General features: G+C 36.9%; 1 protein-coding gene across 1 annotated transcript in view; it reads right to left on the bottom strand.

Annotated features, from left to right (window-relative positions):
- The window catches only part of RNGTT (RNA guanylyltransferase and 5'-phosphatase), a 172100-nt gene that overhangs the window by 29343 nt on the left and 120579 nt on the right, over positions 1–22178 (bottom strand). The window contains exon 14 of the mRNA XM_082300231.1: positions 4227–4293. Coding sequence (XP_082156357.1) covers positions 4227–4293 — 67 coding nt within the window. The remainder of the gene's footprint in view (positions 1–4226; positions 4294–22178) is intronic.

The raw sequence follows: 22178 nt of genomic DNA, 5'->3' as shown, positions 1-22178 counted from the left end.
CACAACATTTCTATGATAAAGTTTTTGCTTTAATAGGTTCATTGTTAGCAAAAAAAATACTAACAATATTTAGGGAAAAAAGATACAAGAAAGCTTGCCAGTTAATTCCAGCTGATGACACTACTTTATCTCCTTGATCAAGATTATCACTTACACAAACCTTTTTCATTTCATCAAATTTCCAAGAGATACTTAATAAATACAGCCACTTAAGATCCAAAGAAAGCTGCAAATCATTGCATTGCTCCAGAGTTTTTTGAAAGAAAGCAGCAGTGTATGACAGTAACTACTACTGTTACTACTATGAACACAGCTTAAACGGGAAAAGATACTGAAAGCAAACATTTATGGTGAAACTGTTCTACAACAACTTTGAATGGACATTAGAATTAAACAATAATTTAGAATAATTTTATTTAGAAACAAATTAAACTATTAAAAGTAACTACCCTCTATTGAATTGATTCCTTCAATATAACCTTTAAGAACAATCCCCTGGAAAAAAAATTAGAAACCATTACCACAGCAGAATTTTCAAATAATTAATTAAGAGTCTCAGAAGTTAACTGAAACATCCATCATTTATATAAGTCACTGAAATTCCTGAAACTCACTAAATATTACGCTAGAACAAGAGCAATCACAAACACTGTGCAAAAACTTCAAAGTTCTATCATAAACTCTGTTCAAAGTAGCAACATACAAAATCCTGCAATACCTATGAACTAGCACATTATTAGAAAAGTTAAGTTCCAGGCAGGGAACTAGCCTCTAGCCAGGAACTTTCTTCCCATTTCTTGTATCCATCTGCTACCAGATGCAGGATTCAAAAGCTTCAGGAGTAAATGATTCACATTTCTCTTGCATAATGAAGTACAGATATCAAATACCTATCAAGCACAACCACTGAAAGCAAGTTAAGGAGGAAGATCAGGTAATTTCAGTTAATCTTATCAGTTCAGCTATGTCTCAGAAACACTATAAATATTAATATATATTAATGAATTATTGATATAAGAAAGAAAGACATAGAAAAATCATCCTAGAAGAGATGTTAGTATTTCAAACTCTTTTCCCAGAATTGCCGTCTACAGTTTTTCATCATCAAAGACATTGGTGCAATTACTTCCTGCACAGTTTTGGAAAATCAAACTTGTTTGCTTTTGGGAAGGGATACTTTGATAAGGAGATTTTCTTTTTGCAGTTTTGCAAATGCACATAAATTGAAACATGAATTTACGAGTAATAGCATGGCAGTTTATATGTTTATTATGAATATTTCAAAGACCTGGTAACATTCCTACTTGTCCAACTGAAAGTGCACTAAAATGCACTGGAAGTACTGCTGCCTAATAATGGTCCACTTTGAGTAATAAATCTACACTGGCAGAGGACTGTAGTGGTTTGGGGCATTCCTTAATGCATACATTTGGCAAAAAAATGCTATATCTTAATAGAATACGTAACACTTGCAAATGAACATGAGTGGGTAATTTATATAAAGAGAGAGACCAATCTATCACACAGTGTGTAAAAGCATATTTGAACTAAAAGGTTATAAAGACTCTGCCTTATATATATTCCAGGACTATATGTAGCTCACTGGTCTTTTAACTGATGGGATCATTAGCAAATGCATATTAAACACCTGAAGAAGTGCTGGGGAAAGAATGAAAGAAACCTGTGTCAACAGTTATGAAAGACCATTGTGTATCTCCAGAGTACATAAACTTCTTTTTGCAGGACCAACTCAATGTGAATTATCACTCCCTTTTCCTTTTTTTGTGGTACTGAAAATCTCTACGAAGTTGTGACCCCATCACTCTATACTAGTTCCTCCTGCTGCCATGCAGCAAACATCCCTCTAGAATCTCAAGCAATCAGAGAGGAGCATCAATTTCAAAAGCTTTTAGTCTGTGTTAACTACATGCCATTTCCCAGTTGAAGGTAGTAACAAGCCACACCTATCAGCTCACCACTTCAACACTGCCTTTAGCAATAGAAGCAAAGCAAAGCAGCAGTGTGCAAACATACACCCATATATATGCCTATAGCTCCAAAAATAAGTTATATTTCATAGAATACAGCTTGTGGAAGTACCTTATTCAAACATATCAATACAGTAATTAAGTGGAAAATAGGCTTTGTTTTTTGAAGGCAGCAACTGAAATTTGATTATCCACTTTACCTATTCTATGGCAAACACAACTCTATGGTCTAATTTAGGATAAGACTACACCAGTGATGTATTACCAAAAAGTCTAGTATTAACTTACTCAAATTAACTGTATGTCAGGTATTTACCAAGCATTGTACCATATATAAAGAACTGCAGACACAACAGAAAACACTACTGTGCCCGTATCTTCAAGACTATGCCATCCCCTACCCTAAAAAAGGCAACAATAGAAATACATAATGGTATGTAGAACAAAAAAAAAGGGTATTGATTGGAGATACAGGTTGGATTCCGGGAGCAATTAAATAGATTAGGTTTCTGTGGTTTGGAGGATGCAAGATGGGGTAATGTGGAGAGGAAGGTAAAAATCAGGAATAGAGAATGACTGCTTACCATTTCTTTTGACATAAGGCCTAGGTTGAACCAAAAAGAATAATTTGGCAATAGATTTAAAAGAAATAAAATAATACCTTAACTCACAATGATGCTATGGCTTTGTATGTTGAAAATTTAGTGAAAAATTTAGTGAAAGGGAAGGAAGTACAACTGAGTCTATTAAGCAACAGGAATGCAGATACCACTTTCAGCAGAGAAGGCCCTGCATGCAAATTGCAGGAAGCTGTCTGCATGCTTTGTATTTATCCTGTTACTGCCCTCTTTCCCAAAGCATTTGCTAGTGATCTGCCACTCAGTCCTGCAGTTGGATCCTGTACAGCATCTCTGTGCAGCTGGCCTGTGAGCAGAAGGGCCCTCCCTGGCCCCAAGTATTAGGAGGAGTACCACTGCTGACTGCAAGTGGCTGAAAGAAAGTGGGGCATTCACCTCTTCTCTCTCACTTCCACCCAGTGGACTTAAACTCTTCCCAGCCATGGAGAAAACCTCCCACATTTCTACTTATTATTCTTATATGTGGATGGAGCAGGTAGAAACAGAGCCTCATTTAGAATGGGAGAACAGTTAAAGAACTTTAATAAAGCTTTTAAAGAAGCACTAGTCTGAAGAGTTATCAACAAAAGTATACAAGGTTATTTTTTAAGAAACTTCTGGCAAGATGTTTCATGCAAGTAACATTTTAATTGTTTGGTTACCAGCCAAACTGAATAATACACGTGTAGGAACTGGGGAGATGAGAGAAAGGGAAATAGGAAAATGAAAAGCATGCATTTCTTATTTTAAAGTAATTTTAATACAGTACCAAGGTTTAAGGTATAAAAAATATTTGCTAGATACAGTTGGGAATACTGTTTAGTAACATAATTAGGGATGGGAAAAGAATACATCTGAGTTCTAGAAATTGTTTCATTTTGATGTAAAACAAAAACAAGGCGTTTAAAATTCTGAAGCACAAGCATATGGACACGATGGAGCAAACAATGACGCTAAGAGTGCAGAATATGTAAAAATTACAGGTATCATCTAGGACATGGGAACACTTCAGCATTCTGAAACAGACACCACATTTCCACATCGCAGTGTAATGGCTGACATGCTAATGCCTCCCTCTCTTTGTTCTAATGAAAATACCAATGATACTCATCAGAATCAGTCCATATATCCTCGTAAAACATTTTTGTTTGCAAGTGACAAGACAATAACTAATTAGCAACTGGCAATTAGAAACATGAAACTATTACAGTTCCACTGAAGAAAAAGAAACAATAAGTCATAAAACACAAGATATTTTCCAACAATTGTATCAGTCTTTCATAATAAATCTAATAATACTGGGAAAACAATCTGTGCTTTTTACTGCAGAGTCTTCCCTGTCAAGGATCACTTAAAGAACTACGGGGTTTCAAAAGTGGCTTTGCTTTGAAATGTCTCTGACAAGAAAACCTTCTGGTAATTAAACCAGAGTCAAAATTAATCAAAAAATTATTGGAAAAACTAAACTTCTTTGACAAGTTAAGTGCACAGATTAAACCAAAAGCAAACCCAGATTCATGGTATGAAGTCATATTGGTAACTCGAATTCTTGAAGTTCTCTAAATCATACAGAAGTGAAATAATTGAAATAGCCCCCTTCCCCACAGTTTATTAATCGTACCTTAATTTGTGCAAAAGGTCTGTCAAAGTTTCCAACATAAAGAAGACCAACATTCTGGGTGAGTAGCCTAAAAAAATGAAAAAAATCTTTTAAGATATCACTTTACATGCATAAGTTTTTTCTGCATCTGCAGTAATTGTTACCAAACCCTGGCAGGGTAACAATCTTCACCACAACAACAAGAGCTACCCTTGCAAATCTGATTACACAATTCTGTTTGGACTACTATAAAAAAGGAAAGACGTGCATTAAAGATGGACGCACACCAGTAATTCGTGTTTATGTTGCAAGCAGATCTTCAACAAAATCATTTCACAGGCTTCTTTGTGATGGATGTCACTCAGTAACGTGGAAGAATGGCAGGTATGTGCCTTTTCTATTTATTAGAGACCAATAGAGACAAAGAAACAGCAAGAGAAAAGAATAGTAAACACATACACTCAGAGCAGCAAGCCCAAGAGTTAAAACAGATTAGGGCACATAAAAGCATGCACAGTAATAAAAAAATGACATCACTACAAGTAGAGAAAGAACAGAGAATCTCTGTAATATTGTCTAATGGTTTGCTAAATAAAAAGAGCCCCAGATAGAGCTTGTGCTTGCTGTTCTGTTCAAGTCTTAATAAAGTTGCCACGTACACCACCAAGATCCAGAGGGACAGTGGGTAAGTTGTCTCAAATGACTGTTCATACTTCTGGAAAAGAGTTTGATTTCTGCAGACACTGTGCAAGTCAATGCTATCAGTACACAAGCTCCAAATTCCAGAGGAACATTAGGGCACTGCTGTTACGAACACGCTGACAAGAACATCACTGGCCAGCAAAAAGGGCAGGAGAGCACTGAGCTGCTCTGACTGGATAATTACAATGTTCCTCTTGCTAAGCAAAGTCCCAGCAATCATTCTCTTCAGTTTAGAGCCTCATAAGCCTTGCACTGAAATACAGGTTTTTCTTAATAATGAAAACTTTTTTGACTACAAACCCTAGAAAGAGTTTCTGTTTTGATTAAAAGGGACACTGAAAACCCATCATATTCTTCAGTAGCTCCAAGTTTTCATTAAGTGTTTGCTATTTCATATTTTCTTCCAATTTTCTTTCAATCTCATTCCCTTTAGCAATAAGGCCTCGCATATGAATTAAATTAAATAGCCACAAATAAGCACGAATGAAGGCATCATTCAGCTTAAGCAATGACACTGAGGTGTCTCTTTCTTACATTATTAAGCATATATAAATATATATACACAAACCTATAATTCATAATGAGTTAAATATATTTTTTATAACTAAGCCACCTGTCATTTTCAACTCATTTCTCACCATTGCCAGGCCTGTTTTCATAAACAAAACAGAAACTCAGATGGCAGTAAATAATTTTGACCCCACAGAACATACACATCTTAGTATGATCTTGATTATTCCCAGTTCTGACAACAATATGATATGTATGAGTTTAAACTGGTTCACTAACAGTGGGAATTGGTGGAACTCAGCAAAATTACAAAGTCAAAACATTCACACATATAAAACAGTTAAGTAAAAAGAGGTGCTGAACTATCACTCTTCAAAAACCCTTCCATAATTAGATATGGGATATAAAAATTTCCAGTGCACTGACAGAAACACCCAAAAGAAGGAAAGAATAATAAGGATCAGACCACATCATCCACAGTACAGACAGGCAAAAGGATTCCTCCCTTTCCCTATCAGTCTGCCAGACTCCATCGGGAAGACTTGTACTGTTTTGCAATGGTTCAGCACTATATGTAAGTCAGGATAAGCATATTGAGCGCATTTTCAGTCACAATAAGTCAAATTTATTCAGAACTCAGGTGTCTGGAACTGGAAAATCCAGCATATTGATCAAACTTTCTCCTGGTGCTATAAAGCAAAATCAGAAAATATTTAACTGTTTCCTAAATGGAAAGAAGCATATGGGAAGTAATTAGCAAAGAAGGTTTAAAGAGACTGCAAAAAGGATTTGAGATAGGTCATCATATTTCAGAGAGGCACTTTAAAGCAACAAAGTATTCTTCATAAGAACTGCATATAATTATTATAAGACAGAGAAGAAAAACAAAATAATCCACTAGCTATATTTCTAGTAGGGGACCTTAAAAAAGAGAAGACATTCAGTGTGATTATTCCCATGTGGCTATTCTTTACATTTTCTTCAACATGGATAAAAATGTTGGACCATTAAAAATCTAAGTCTCTAGAATTGGTTTAGTTAGAAGTAACAAACATCCGGGGAACCTTAAGACTGGCCTTTCCAGAAGACTGCCAGTTGTCTACACAGTTTAAGTTGCTATCACTGATGTACGCTCCAAATGAACTGCAAGACTTGGCTTCCTTAATAAGATTGATATTGACACAGTACAAGCTGATTACTATTTATTCATCTTTCACTGCCTCTGCCAAAAAGCATTTTACTTACATCTTTTTATTTGTATTCACATGGCACTTCCAAAAGCAATGTTAATGCAATGTTAGGAAAATTTTTAGGGAACAGTTATTTGTAGCTCTCCCTTCCTTAAATAAGAGGTTGCATTTTATATTTTTCTAGTTTACACATTCCTCGAGTTCTGTAGTTCAAAATTGTATCACCAACATGTACTCAGTTTCCATTTAAGAACTCAAGAAGGTTAAAATGAGTACCTTAATAGGATCATAATTTAATGTTCTGAAATACCCAGGGTTTAGGCCCCTAAATGGTCTGAGCAATTAAAAAAATACCCAATCTCATCACTAGTCTAAACTCTTTTAGTCCAGGTCTTTCTTATGAACATAATCTCTATATTTCAGAGACTGAGCTCACACAGAAGAGCCTGGAGAGGTAGGCAGGCTGTGACAAGAGTCACCACTGAGGCTCTGAATAAGCCAAACTACTGAAAGACTGTTACCATCTCCTCAGCAGCCACCAGTGGCAGTACCAAAAAGCCATGTGCCATTGAAGAGAGGGGCGAGACAGAGGAGTATATGCCAAATTCCATTTCACCCACAGAAACTCAGCACAACTGACCTCTAAATGACCACTTAGATGTACCTCTCTCTAGTCAGAAAGTTCAAACTATACATAGCTGGTTTTGGAGATCTGTATCCCAACACCAGGGTGTACTTCAAGTGCCTAAAATTAACTTACAGTATAAACTTCAGTGTGTCTAAATTGATATTCTCTCCTAATACTCTCAGCTAATTACCCTTTGCCTTTAAAGACTTGCCAATGGTAAGCAGGTTTGGTTATAAGCACTTATATGCCAATGTTTTCTTTTAAATGTCAGTCTTCTATTTCTTAGTTTAACAATTGCACAATTCTGCTCTTAAAACACCATCAGCAGTACTCAACACCAAACCCTGATAAAAGTTGGACATGACTTGTAATTGGCCAAAATCGATAGCAGGCTATGAAACAGTAATGACAGTTTCACAGCACAATTATCACCTTTGAATTTCACTTCAAATAATTACCTTAAAATTATGAGAAACAATCATCAAAAATAGGAATGCTTAATGGCACTTAGACACATTTATTTTTATTTAAGAATACATAACAATATATAAAGTTGCCTAGCTTACTGTCACGTATTTTATTTGTAGTCTCTTCCATTCAATACATTATTAATATAATTCCCATATTTTTCTGTACATCAAAGGAAAGAAACATGACTCCAAGAAACAGTAGTTCTTTAAGACATACTGTCCATATATAACATGACTCCATGCTCTCCTCTCCTATACACTCAAGTGAGCAGACCTCTAGTTCAATGTGCATGCTAGGGCTGCACAGTTATATTTCAATGCGAACTACATAAAAACACAAAAAGTGTCAGGACAAACCATTTCAGAGTTTTGACAATATAATATCAAGATCTTAAAGGCCCTTCCAGTACCAAGAAAATGATGGATAGATAGTTATAGATAGATAGTTATCACTAAATTCCCCTAGATTTGGTCTTTTCCAGGATATAAACGTACACAATGTTTTCAAAATCCAAGCTGCAAGAGCCAGGCACTGCTGTTTGTGGGGGAAGTTAACCATAGGAGTAGGCATGGTCAGGCCTGGTGATCCAAAAATGCATGGTGAAAAAAGTGACATGACGATGGTTAATGCATGTAAACACAGGACAGGACTAAGAACTTGGGTAAAAGGAAACTTGGAGTAAGGCACTGTGGGATAGCAGGGGATGTAGAACACAAGGGATGAGAAAGTTATAAAGGAGTGAAAAAGCAACCCTCTGGGTTGAAAAGCATTGCGGTAGAGCTCTGGGCTGGAGAAAACCAAAGGATTAGAGAATGGGAGCAGAGGAAACTGATTTACCACAGAGTTCATCCTCCCTGAGCATAGCTGACCTTGTCTGGGGGCTGGGACATTCCCAGGACCATTGCCTCCTTGCTATCGCCTTTGGCCATGGGAAGCAGAGTGACCCTTGGCTATGGACTTTATGAGGGCAGCACATTTCGAAGGAGCCTAATCATTTCCTCTTCTCCACACACAGTCTGTTCCTGCTAACTTACTAATACATGTTAAAACGAAGGTGAGTTACCCTTTCAGTACCTAAAGGGGGTATAACAGAGCTGTAGAGGAACTTTTTATAAGGGCTTGTAGTGATAGGACATGGGGGAATGGCTTTAAACTGAAACAAGGCAGGTTTAGATTAGGTATTAGGAAGAAATTCTTTCCTGTGAGGGTGGTGGGACACTGGAACAGGTTGCTCAGAGAAGCTATGGATGCCCCATCCCTGGAAGACTAGGCTGGAAAGGGTTTTGAGCCACCTGGCTATGTCTAGTGGACAGTTTCCCTGCCTATGGCAGAGGTTTGGAACTTGATCTTTAAGGTCCCTTCCAACCCAAACCATTTTGCAATTTCAAGGTAATACTGACAAAAATTCAGGCACTGCTCACCAACCCATCAATGCTTCGACCATTACGTAGTATTTTGTGAAAGCAGAAAAGCAGGTGTCGAAGAGTTTCTCCGTATTTTGTTGGGAGGTGTACCCAGAAGACACCACTACAGCTTGATCTGTACCCCAAATGCCCACCCCTTCAGACTCAAAAGCTGCCTTGAAAATCCACTCAGGTTACCACAGAGGGCCACCCAAACTAGAGATGAACACATTAACTTCTGAGTGGTTCGTACACAAACCAGTTGTTTCCCTCTAGGCTACCTGGATCCTAGTGCTCCTGTGCAGATTATGGAAGGATGTTTCCAGAAAGGAGCATGCAAAGAAACAAAGGTGCAGGGAGGAGCCAGGAGCCGCTACCTCTCACAGGAGCAAGTTACTGCAGATTAGCTGAACGCGGTAATTTGCTCCTGTGCGAGGCAGCAGCTCCTGCGCTTGCTCTGGTGGGTGCAAGACTGGTGACATATTGTGCAGGGACACAGACAGACTTGCAGCTCTAGCCAACAGTACACAGGTCGGATAGGCTTGGAAAGCAGGGAGTATGAAGTGAAAAATCAGTGTGTGCAGTAGGAGGGCTGAAAAGAGGTAATTGGCACTGGAATGGTGGTACATGTAGAAGGAAAATGAGGACCAATGAACAGGCATATGGCTTGAGGTGTCTGGTTTCTCAGGAAGAAAGCTGCCCGGCAACAGGCAGTGGCAGGCACAGAACTGCCAACAGCAATGCTTCAGTTACTCACTATCCCTAGGAAACAGAACATGCAACTTCTTCCTTACATTTCAACAAAAGCACTCACAAAATTCCAGAACTGATGACAATTTATCAAATAATGTCTTGCCGTATTTTATTAGGCAGTTCTAAAATTCAACTCGACATACATTGTGTTTGAAGGGTAGTTCATTGCTCCACATAAGTTGTTTGATAGTTTATTTCTGGTTTTATTCTTGATGGTTGCCTGTTCCACCAGCTCCTGCAACTACCAGAGCACCTGACTCTAAATGAGTTTGATTCTAGATAAGCTTGTGTTTGTTTTTAGGAGCTTGGTAAGTGCTATAGCCTGCCACCAAAGCTTTGCTGGATGTAATAAAACTTCACTGTTGTAATTTATAATCATAAAGGTATTTGAGGGCATGCAAAACTGCAGAAACTTCCAAAACTCATCTTGATGCTGCACGTGTCTGTCTCTACTTTTAATGACAACATGGATGGAATTGACTGCTTTCGGCAAAGGACAAGGGGCAGCTTCTGTTGTGGTCTGTTCTCTTAACCAAAAGGGCTCTCTCCAGATCAGACACGTTTTTTTCTGGTTTATATGAACAGTGGATTGATACCTGAAACATCCTTGGTGTCTGCCTGGAGGGATCTTGCCCTATCAGAAACAATTAGAGAGGAATTCCACTGATGAGATGATGAGATAAAGGGATTAAGATACATGGATTACTTCCAGTTTACAGTCAGAAGCAGCAAAAAGCAGCTACACTGGCACTGGGAACTGATGTAACAACTTCATATGCTGTGGGCAGACTTGCACTCTTCAGAGAGGCTGGTAGTGAAAAGATTTGAATCCTGAAAAGATGTGTCCCAAGACTGGAACAGCTGTGAAGAAAAAAAATATCCTGACACTCAGTGGGACTACTGATCTTTCTGCACATCTGCATCTTTATTGTAAGAACACCTCGGTGTACACATCAGTTGTTGATTAAGGCCAAAAATGCAACACACCCTATTTTGAATATAAATTGGGGAGTCAGAATAAAATTTTAGGAAAATCTCTGTGACCACATTCACAGTCTAAACTCCCATATTTAAAATAGCTATATAATGGGGATCAATATTAGTTATGAATGTTTTTATGTTTAATTTTAAAATGTATCTTTTGTGTGATGAGCATATACAAAGACTACTACTGATATGCTCCGTGTGTGCTTTTACATGTCGCTGAAAATCACTCCAGATGCATTTGCACATTTCAGGCAGAAATGACTGTTAGAAGTCATGAAGACAGGTGAACAATAGCCCTGGCAACAGAACTAACACCTTTTTAAGTTAAATAACTACATTTTCAAACACTGCTTGAATGTTCTTCATAGGTAGCTTTGAGGATAAAGGTAACTTTCATACATAATGTTATAAAGTTTGTATTCAATTACACAAAGAAATTATTCCACTATGTCATTATTGAACATGATGACCAGAGCACAAATAAAGCACTATGACACAGAAGAAAGGAAACCATATTCATGTGACGAAGCTGATGTCCTTTTACGAACATAATACATATTCTGCCTTTATCCTGTGTTCATTTAAACTGGGAAGGAAAACTGCACTGTGCTGCAATATCATAGCCATAGAAAGAGATGCAGCTTCCTAAGTAGTTTCTTGAAGAATCACTTGAATTCTACTACAGTGACATTCCAATTGTATTTTGCTTCTTACTTACGGTAATCATTTCCTATTGCTTTAAAACTCTAATTATGTATTTTCTAGGAATATAAAAACAGGAAGAAAATCAGAAAAGCATAAACAGTAACATAAATTATGTTAGGGTCAAAAGAATTAGCTTCCTATATTTTATTTTTTTCAACATCATTAATTATTTTGTTAATTTAATTCACCGACTACTGTAAGAGTAACATAGTGAAAACACTACACTAGGTCTTATGAAATATTTTAAAATATATAAAAGGATCCAATACAAGTTCTGAAAAAGGCTAAAAACAGTGCTTGTAAATTTAAACTGGCATGCATATATGGTCTGCAAACAACATGCATTTCATCTTGTTCCAGAAGCATAGAGAGTCAAGAACTTGACAGTTCCCAGAAGCAGAGCATGAAGAACAAGGACAATGGCAACACAGGGGCTTCGCAGGCAAGACACAAAAGCTGTCTCCTGCTTTCCACAGTGCATTTATCAAATCACCTGTTCGGGCTATGAAAATATTCTAACAAAAATTCTTACTCATCAGTCAAGCAAGAAAACATTTTTCGTGGACAAATATAAGCTATTCTAGTATAATCATCGTGGTAAGGAGTAGGCAAATAGACTGTATATGTGATTTATGACATTCTTCCTCAAATTAGAGCACAAACTGAAAAAAGTTGTGAGGGAACTGAAAGAGATATTATGGTTACACAGTAAAAATGCAAGAAACCCTTGGGTAGAACACGAGGGTAAAAAGCTTGGGAAGGAATACATTACAGTGCAAAAAAAGAGACTGCAAAGAGTTTTATAATGCTAAATTCATCTCTACAGTAAACAACGCCCCAGAAATGTAAGTAAACTTCTTTCAGTCCATGAATTCTAAATTTGCAGAATAGTCCAAGCCAAGTTAATGGTGAGTGCAATTAACATAAAAGTGTATTCTACACAATATTGCCAGGGAAAAACGCGTGGGTAGCACGAACTACAGACTTGAATCTAACACCCTCAGCCCTGCACAACACATAGCATGTGCCATGTGTCGTATTAATAAGCATGGTGCTTTCAAGCACATGCAACTCAGGCAACAATATCAATGTTATGTGCTAATTGCCCTTCGAGCTCTTATGTGTGGTACTTGAAAGGCTTCACTGAACTACCTCACTCCCTACAGTAAATCACTATCTGTCACTGACTATTGATAATGGGAATCTTGGCAGTAACTGATCCCTGAAAGACATACTTCCACTGAACAATGTCACCACTGTTATATACCAAATGAAATAAAAATTACATTTAGAGGGCTTGAAACTGCAAACTGAAGTGAGCTCATATCTGAGGTAATGGTCTGCAAGTGATTCTACACCATCAAAAAGAATAAACTGACCAATATGAAGGTTTACTTTGCATTAGTAGGATTTAATTTGCATCAGTTTCTGAAGAAGTGTTTGGCTGTAGTGGGCTTTTTTTGGGGGGGTGGGAGTGTTTGTACACAAACACTTTCATAGAGACAGGGAGATTTTTTCAAGGCACGTTCCTGCACCTGATAAATAAAACCACAACATCAGATGTTTCCAAACAGCACTTCTTTTTGTTTGCTGCATTAATGTCCAGTGCTGATAATATTTTAATGTTTGTCCAAAGTCTGTTTGGCTTTGCTTTACAGGCAAATAACATAAAGAAGCATTTTGACTACATTTCCATATAACCTATCCATAAAAAAATAGAAAGGAAAACTAAATAGAAACAAAAAGTACCTATTAAATAATCATGTCCATTCCTCCACCAATGCAATATTACTCCCTGTAGTATAATGAGCAATTTGGCCAGGCTGGCCATAAATTATCTGGAAAATGAGGCTGCTTGCCTTTTCCTTTGGGAGGTTATTACGTAGTTCAAGAGATTTCACTATTAGAATCTCTTTCTGACAGTAAACATCAATTTTTCTTTCTGAATATCATCCCTTTCATCTCACTGAAATATAGGACAGGAGTTAGGAACTATTCCCAATTTGCTGAAAGATCTGCCTGACATTGGCTGTGATGCAACTCTGCCCAGATTTATCCATGTATCACAAAGCGAGAGCACTCACACAGCTCTGCAGTGGCCTCACTAGAACACCATAAATCCACATTCTAGTCTATGACCCCATAGGGTCCTTTCACCTTGGCCATCTTTTAAAATGTATCAGATACCACAATACAGCAAATTCAACTCACAGAATAAGTGAAGAATTGATACCACAGCACGAAGCTTTGTATCCCGAGCCTTCAAGAAAATACGAAGTCTCATTACAGATATTTTAAAGTCAAAACAAAGACATTTTCAGTGTTTTAAGAGTTACTTAAGAAAAACAGATTTCTAACAACAAGTAAGATATAGAAGAAATAAATGAGATAATGAAAAAAAAGTCTCAAGCATACCCAAGTAGAAAACTGGTAAAAAAATTGTCCAGTAGTTTCACTTGATCACGTGGAAAAACAGGAAACAACCAAGAAAGATAGGGAGACTTGAAAAGGTAGTGGATTTGTTTGCACCCACCAAAAGGATAAAGGCATCTAGTCAGGAACATGGGGTTTTTTAGCCACCAAAATGAAATCCCTGCAGAAACAGAGGTACTAAAAGATAATCTCTGGGGTTATGTTGATAATTAAGATGAAATACATCACCAAATCCTGATGCAACATACTCAAGTTTTCTGACATTTCTTAATATGGAGGGTCTGAATTGCTATTTTAAAAAAATCCAAGTCAATCTTACACACAGAAATAGGGTAATTTCTGCAAACTTCCCAGAGCCCTACACTTTGGCACAACATTGCTGAGCATGCTTGAGTAGCATGGCAGTGCTACTTAGGAGGTTGCACATCCCCTGCACTCACACTGTGGCTGCATCTGCCTCTCTTTTGATCATTTTAATGAAAGAATGCTTGAAAAGTAGTGGGGGACGGGAGAGGCAGCACACTGACATAATCGATTCAGACTGCCAAAAGGCGTCTGTTACAGTCTTCTTCCACAGTAATTTATTTTAAAAAACCCCATAAAACCAGGCAGTAAGTACTTTTAGATGGAAGACACTTCTTACTGTTATGGACCAAATCCTGCTTAAGAGATTGGACAGGCAGAATAAATGGTCAGTTTCCATCTTGGCAAAGGCCAAGTGACTACCCAATTTATGTAACAGACTGTTTAATATATTTATTAGTAATCAGAAAAAGTCATGAACAGAGAAAGTCTGCTGATGAAGCAAGTTATGAAGCAATGGCTGGCAACTTCAGCTAGATTACAAAGTTCATCACTTTGAAAGGAAGCTGATGTTGCATTCAGAATCACTCATACTACCTCAGCATTACTTTCCTCTGAAGTGAAAGATACATGCTCTTTTTGTATGAATGAGGGAAAGGTACTTACACCATTTAATTAAGGAATGTATCATAATGTGAATGAGCCTGTCAACTAGAACTGATATTTTCTAACATTTAAAGGGTTGACTTCAAAGCTCACTGAATTTTCTTTCCACATGAAGTTTTGTCATTCCTTTGTTCTTGGTCTTTCTAATTAAAAAAAAGAAAATAATACAAAACAACAACCAAAAAGCCCCATAAAAATCCAATCAATTAAAAAAAAAAAACAACCCACAAAAAAATCCCAATCCCCAGACTTCTGTCCTGCACAATTATTCTAAATCATAAGAGTAGAGCTGGAAATTTTTACAGGCCGTTACTACTGAAAAACCATGACAAAGAACTGGCAGGGAAGTTATGATGGGGTGATCTCATCTGGCTATAATTTCACCCATTCTGCCCTTCATTTGACAGCACAGATGCTCCAACAGTTTTCTGGTTTTCCCAGTGCCCAGCATGCCTCACCAGTGGTGGCAAGACTTCACTGGTAGCCTGAGTAAAGCAGCTGGTAACAGTATCCTTTTCACAATGTAGGGCAAACCAAAGACTGATCAGGTGATCTATATTTAATTTCTTGTAACAAAAGAACAAGGAGTCATTGAATTATACCTATTGAGTGAGAATTCAAATGTGATAAATATTTTATCACAAAACACATAATTAAACTGGAGCTCATAGACGCTGCTCTGGTGTGCAAGAGTAACAGGGGTTGGACACGTATGTGCATAATAAAAATATCTAGACTAAAAATTTCCCCTTAAAATAAAACAGAGAATATAAAATTCACCTGTCTACATTGACCAGAGATATAATCAGTATGAAAATTCCCATTTTCTTATTAAAGATCCTCCATGGGAAGGCATCATGAAAGAGCACCCTTAGCCATATGTATGCACACAGCCAGACCACTCCAACTGATTTATTTTTCTTCCTGTTTCTCCACACCACTTTAATCATTTATTCAAAATAATACTTTATTAATTAATCATGCACAACCAGAAAAATGATTGAATTACAGTCTACAAACCATTTAGGTATGGGTTCATGGGGGATGAAGCAGATTGTGATCCCAAGGTGAAGCCCGTAATGAACAACGAATTGTTTGTTTGGAATACAGGATATGCACCCAGCTGCCACTCTATCCAGACCCAAGTGTCACCAGCAGAATGCTTGAACAGCCATCTGCTGCAAACAAACCTACCACCCAAAACAAGGTAGGAAGGCTGTCAGAGACTTCATGAACTCTACTGAATGCTTCACTCTCATTATTGAAACCTTTATGGGTGGTGCAAGATTTAGTTCCTCTGTCAATTATAAAACTAAATTCCTCAGCACAATCATATACAAACTTCTAAATGAAATTTCTTTTACAGAAATTCTTCAGGTAGTAATAGACATAAATGTAATATTCCACATTCTGAAGTATTAAGAAATGCAGCTTTCCTGGATGTGACAAAATAAAGGACATTATCTTGTAATATCAACTAACAACACCATAATACTCATTATTGCATGTGTAATCTAGAAGGCACTTGCAGGAAAGCTGCCCTTTTGCGTTGCTGGTACGTTGCTCTGCTCTGCTAAAAAAAAAAAAAAAAAAAAAAAAAAAAAATCTGTATCCTGACCTGTAAGGCTCCTTTCTCTGTAAGGGAAATCACTGCTCTGTATTACGGTGCTCTGCTTCACTTCAGAAGTGCCACATCTCCTCCAGTAACCCCTTTATCCATTTCTCTGTCTTTCCTTTATTTCTCACTTTAATGTCCAGCTGCCCCTTGGTTTTGTTTTCTACAGACTTTAAGATGTCTGTGTCCCTTCAATACATTCTCCCCCTCTCCCTTCTCCTTTCTCTGACCTTTTATCCTAACTCCCAAATTCAGAGGGGAAGCATACTTTTATCAGAGCCACCAGGAGGGGAGTAGGAATGCACTGAGATGATGGCAGCCTGGGCAATGCTAAGAAATGGAAGGCAGACAGCATTAGGTGCAAAAGGAACCTTCTGAGATGCCTCTGCTCCACACACAGCATTTGCTTCACATCAACAGCTCCAAGGTTCACAACTACTGTTCCAGTTTCTCCTGAGCAGCCATGATCTCCACTCCAGTTTAAACCTGAGGCAGCTATTAAAACCACACAGGGCACTAGCCAGGCTCCCTCCTTCCCAGGCACCTGGCACACAGCCACATCTGAGTTCACACCCCAAGAAGTCCCACACAGCCAGACCCACTTCCCTGTGTGAGGAAGAGGACCAAGAAGCATCACCATCTTATAGAGCTGCTTCTATAAAGTTTTTTTTCTAATACAACCATTTTGCAAGCTCTTCATATGCTATCAGTACTCTTCCAATGCCAGCTTTTTAGACTTTATTTAAAATTATTAATCCATTTTGTGACCCACTCTCTCAAAACTCAAGCTGAAGTCTGTGTGATAAGCAACTTGCAGAAATGTATCTTTTCTATAAACTGTGGGACAAAATTAATTGAATTCTTTATTAAAATTTCTGTATTATTATTACAGAAAGAGAGCATCATTTCATTTACTGTACTGAATGATTAATCTTTATTATGTAGGGCACAAGTGAAAGAGTAATTATGATTAAACGCAAACTGCACAGGACAAAAAATTGGTTACTTTCAGACTCTGGTTGATAACCACTGATTTAACTGGTATCAGGATGACCTGCTTTGTCTCTTCTTTCACCTCTTTCTGAGAAGATTTATGTAATGTAAATTATTAAGTTATTAATTGACAAATGTACAGTAAAGCAGGGGTGTTTTTCCATTTTGCAGTATGCCTCCAAGACATACTTTTTTACTCTGAGCAATTTTGCATGTCTTCTTGGACTATAATGTGCCCTTGCTAAAAAAAGCTTGCTAAAAAAATTAGTGTAACATGGTTCAATATATTTTGGTTTTCCAAGCAGAAAATTCTCATGGTGGTTTTATAAGGTTCCTGCATGGATAATAAGCCTTTTAAAGTAATATAGATAACTGCAATTAACTACTGGTATTACAGGAAAAAAAAAGTGATCTTAATTTAGGTCTGATTTAAGGTAGGACAAAGTCTCCAAGAAAAAGTAGTATGTTTTCTTAGACTAAGCAATACAGCCAGGAAAAAAAAGGATGGAGCATGCAAGTTAATCTCTAGTATGGAGAAAGACTTTGATGTCTAGAAATTTGGCTATTTTTTAATATATCTATGATAAGCATAACAAAATAACATAAGCAATTACCTTTTCCGATATACCAGCTACATCTTCAGACCATCAAAGAGAAAAACTTATCAATGGGCATACAGGAATGCAATTTCAGCTATTTCATGAAAATTCTATGCATTTTAACCAGGACTTTAATCACTTTGGAGTAGTGACAGCAAATAAAAAATCATCACCTTTACTGGGAAACCAACCCTGCAGACTCACATGCAAATATGGGTGAGAGAAGTAAAGGAGAATGAATAAAACTTCACAGGAACACAAAATTGAATCTACCTGGGAACAGTTACACAGAAATGAGAAGACACAGAAGAGAGGAAAGGGCAGACTCGTAGAGCACATATTACTGTAACAGATGATGGGAAAGCTACATTTTAACACACTCCTGCTGTCAAGTTTTATACTAGCTAGGAAACCCAAGAGCTAAGTGTCTCATATCTTCTTTTACAACCTTGTTTCTTAAAAGACATGCAATTTAGGAGTGGTCGAAGTTACTCTGTTTACTCAGCTACTACAGATCTGGCCAAGCACAGCCCCTGAGGTCAACTCTTTGCGGAAGAACTCAATTGCTTTTGGACATTCCTCTGCTACATTTTACATGCACAAATTAGTAACAATGGAATTACACTGACAGTTCCTGCAATTCCACTCTTTTTTTGGTCTAAATATTTCATTTCAAATTCAGGATATTGCTTTAATTTTTCACACCTGACATTTACACTGGAAGAAGTCTTATCCATGATTGATTTAAAATGCACAGAAAAAGCATTAACTCTAAGTTAACTTTATATGCAAACACATTCCTGCAGCAGTAGAAGAGTATCTATCAGACAACAATTAATACAAATACTGCAAAATCAAGCTTCAATTGTTCCTTCAGAGGAATCTTTATCATTCCTTTTTTGAGGTTACTTTCAACACCACCTTGTTATTATGGCAGAGAAAATTTATTATCAGAGAGCAAACAGGCATTTCATTCAGATATGAATCACTCACAGCTAAGACAGAACATAATTATTGTATTTGACATTTGAAAACTAAGAGAAAGGAAAAGTTTATTGTTTTCCTTAGGACCAGAATGCAAGAAGAAGGGTTTTCTGCATTAAACTTTGCTTTAGAGGAGTCATCAGTTTCATAACACAGCTTTCAGCAACAAATACATTTGGACCAAATGCTGTATAAAATCCTTTGGGAAATGAATGACCCTCAATCTATACAGAGGAAAGCAGCAGAACCGACAGTGCCATATAATTTCAATATTAGTTCTTTTCTGCAGTCAATAGGGTTCATAGTTCATCCTCAGGCTTATCCAGTAAACTTGTCAACACTGTAAGTTTTTAAGTAATTGGTGCAGGTTATGCCATGCTTTAAATATGTGGGACCAATTTGCTTTCACTCAAATGAAAGTGTTTTACAACTGTAAAACAATGGCCCCTCCTCTTGCCACAGTCTGGACATAGGCATGTCTTTTGCCCATAGAGGCTCTATCAAACCACAAAATTTGCCAGTCAAACAACATAAAAAAAATCTTAATCTCTGAAAAAGGAAGAAAACACATGGAACACCTGGAATATTCCTCCATACTGCATGTATCTGAATATTACAAAGAAACAACTGGCATATGATACATGAAAAAAAATTAAGTTGTGTAATAGCTTCCTCTTATTTTTAATATGAGAGCAAAACTAAAGTAAACAACAGAGAAATTATCACCATGCAGAAACCATTAATCATATCTTATTAAACAGCTGAGCAAAAGAGAAAAATGACCAGTTTTGAACGTTTTGTTGACACATAATTCAAATAACTGAATTTAATACTTCTGCTGTTAAAACAAGCTGTATTTACTGCCCATTTTAGCTGGAAGAAAGCATTTGCATGCCCTACCATACCATTGCCTCTTCTAAAACCAAAACATTATTCTAGTTTATCATGATACAGAATTCACCTTTTGAAACACAATTTTCTTAACACACAAGTAATGTGTGAAGATTTTTTATAAAAGTGAGCATTGTGCAGAAACCAAGCTCAAACATGCTGCTCAGTGAGACTTGAATAATTTCTGCTTCTCTTCTTGACTGAGACCAGAATGATCAACAGTAAGTCTTGAGTCAGAACTGTGTACAGATCATTTTAATTGCAAATTAAAAGTCAGAATCTTACTGATACATTAGTTGAGAAGAGTTAACCATGTCCATAGCAAATTTCCCCTTCTGGAGGGGAGATAATAGTTCAGAGCCTGCATTACAAGACATCCAATTCACTTGTTGAACTATCTGTCTTAATCTATTCCACAAATCAAGAGATCTCCTACAACTCAATATCCACTTTCAAGTAGAATTCTGTATTCCTGAGAAAAAAAGACTAAAAACCTGAGAATTTGATACTTTAACATTCACCAAAAGAGTGAAGTGCTTTTATAAACATCTGTGTGAAATGATGGTTTTGACATGCAGAATTGAGAGGGAAAAAAATAAAATCATCAAATTCACTATCCTGTTTCACTCTTCTCATTCCAATCTTCTCTATCCTATAATTAGAGATATACACATTATATTTCATTTATAATCCACTGATAAATATTTGCTCACAGTGCAATCTTTTAATACTTTGTGAAGAAAAGGCTTTAAGTATGAAAATAGCCAAAGATTATAGCTTTGAAAATATTTAGTTGTTATAAGAGGGAAAAATGCCATCTGCTGGGTACAGCTGAGGACTGTCCTTTTCTTACCAACACACCATGCTGTCCTGAGAGAGTTTTCTCTCCACTTCATAGTTCATTTTTCCCATCTTGAAAACTGGTACAGATACATGCATTGGTGCTGAGGAGATGTAACAGCAACCTCACTAAAACTCTGTAACAAAAACTTCTTACCCTATACCTCTCAGATGCTGGAGGTCAGACAACAGATAGGATGACTAGCAATAATAACAGTAATAATGCTTTTAATCTTCCAAGAACATTAGAACTGCCTCTAACAGCCCTCCCCTTTCCCCCAAATACTTCACATACTTTTGTATCTTCATTGATATAAACTTCACTATCAGGTGATTAAAAAGTTATTCAGCTTATACATACAAAGCCGAGCAACACACTGGTGTTCGCTTCTCTATTAATCACATACAACTTTTCTGCTATTTATAAGCCACAGAACACTAGTTGGTGGAGTACAGGTGAAGAACCACTTAGTTACCTAGCTTAAAAGCACTAAATCAAGGCACTGAAAACCTCACTAGTAAAGCAGTAAAATTTGAAAAAGAAGTAGAGAATGTCCAGTTAAGAAATATATTTGCATGAAGAAAGTGAAAAATTAGGAAGAGCAGAGACTGATTTAATAAAATGGATAAACTTTAAAATTAAGAAGTGTTTTAAAAGGTAGATAGGGCTTCCATATGTAAACATGAAGAAGAAAAGAGAAGACTTGTTTTGATTCATAACCGACAATGAGATTCCTTTACATTTTTGTTTGTTGTTAATTTTATAATCTAAAGTAACTGTAAAGCTGTCACCTTTGTGTGTAGATACACATACACATATGCATATAGATCTGTATATTTATAAAATAAAAATTCTGATTAATTTCATATGAAGCTGAACAAGATTACAATTTTGGAAATCTGGGTTTCAAAGTTAAAATAAAGGCTTATTTCTCAAATATACAATAAGGCTAAAAATCAAGTAGTTCCTGTGAATGTACATATCTTCCTTGCATTTAAGATAAAGCCTTGAAGTTGATTTCAGAATGGAATTCAGTATAAACCCATGTTTGTACTTCGCACTCACTGTCATGACTGCTTTGTAAAAAGCAAACAAGCATAAAAACTATGAAAGTAAGGAATTTGGGCCTTTTTAAGATCCTCTAGCAGGATGACACACTCACATCTGTTGTCAGATGGAACCAAAACTCTTCAGAAAACTATTAAATGCTTTTTACAAATTCCCACTCAAAGTGCAATATGTGCAACGTGCTCCATACGCCGCAGCTGCCCTTCTCTTCCCTATCGCTCAGGTAAGCAA

This window comes from Coloeus monedula (assembly GCF_965178545.1).
Source record: "Coloeus monedula genome assembly, chromosome: 2".
Taxonomy (NCBI): Eukaryota; Metazoa; Chordata; class Aves; order Passeriformes; family Corvidae; genus Coloeus; species Coloeus monedula.
This window is presented reverse-complemented; position numbering and strand designations above follow the sequence as displayed.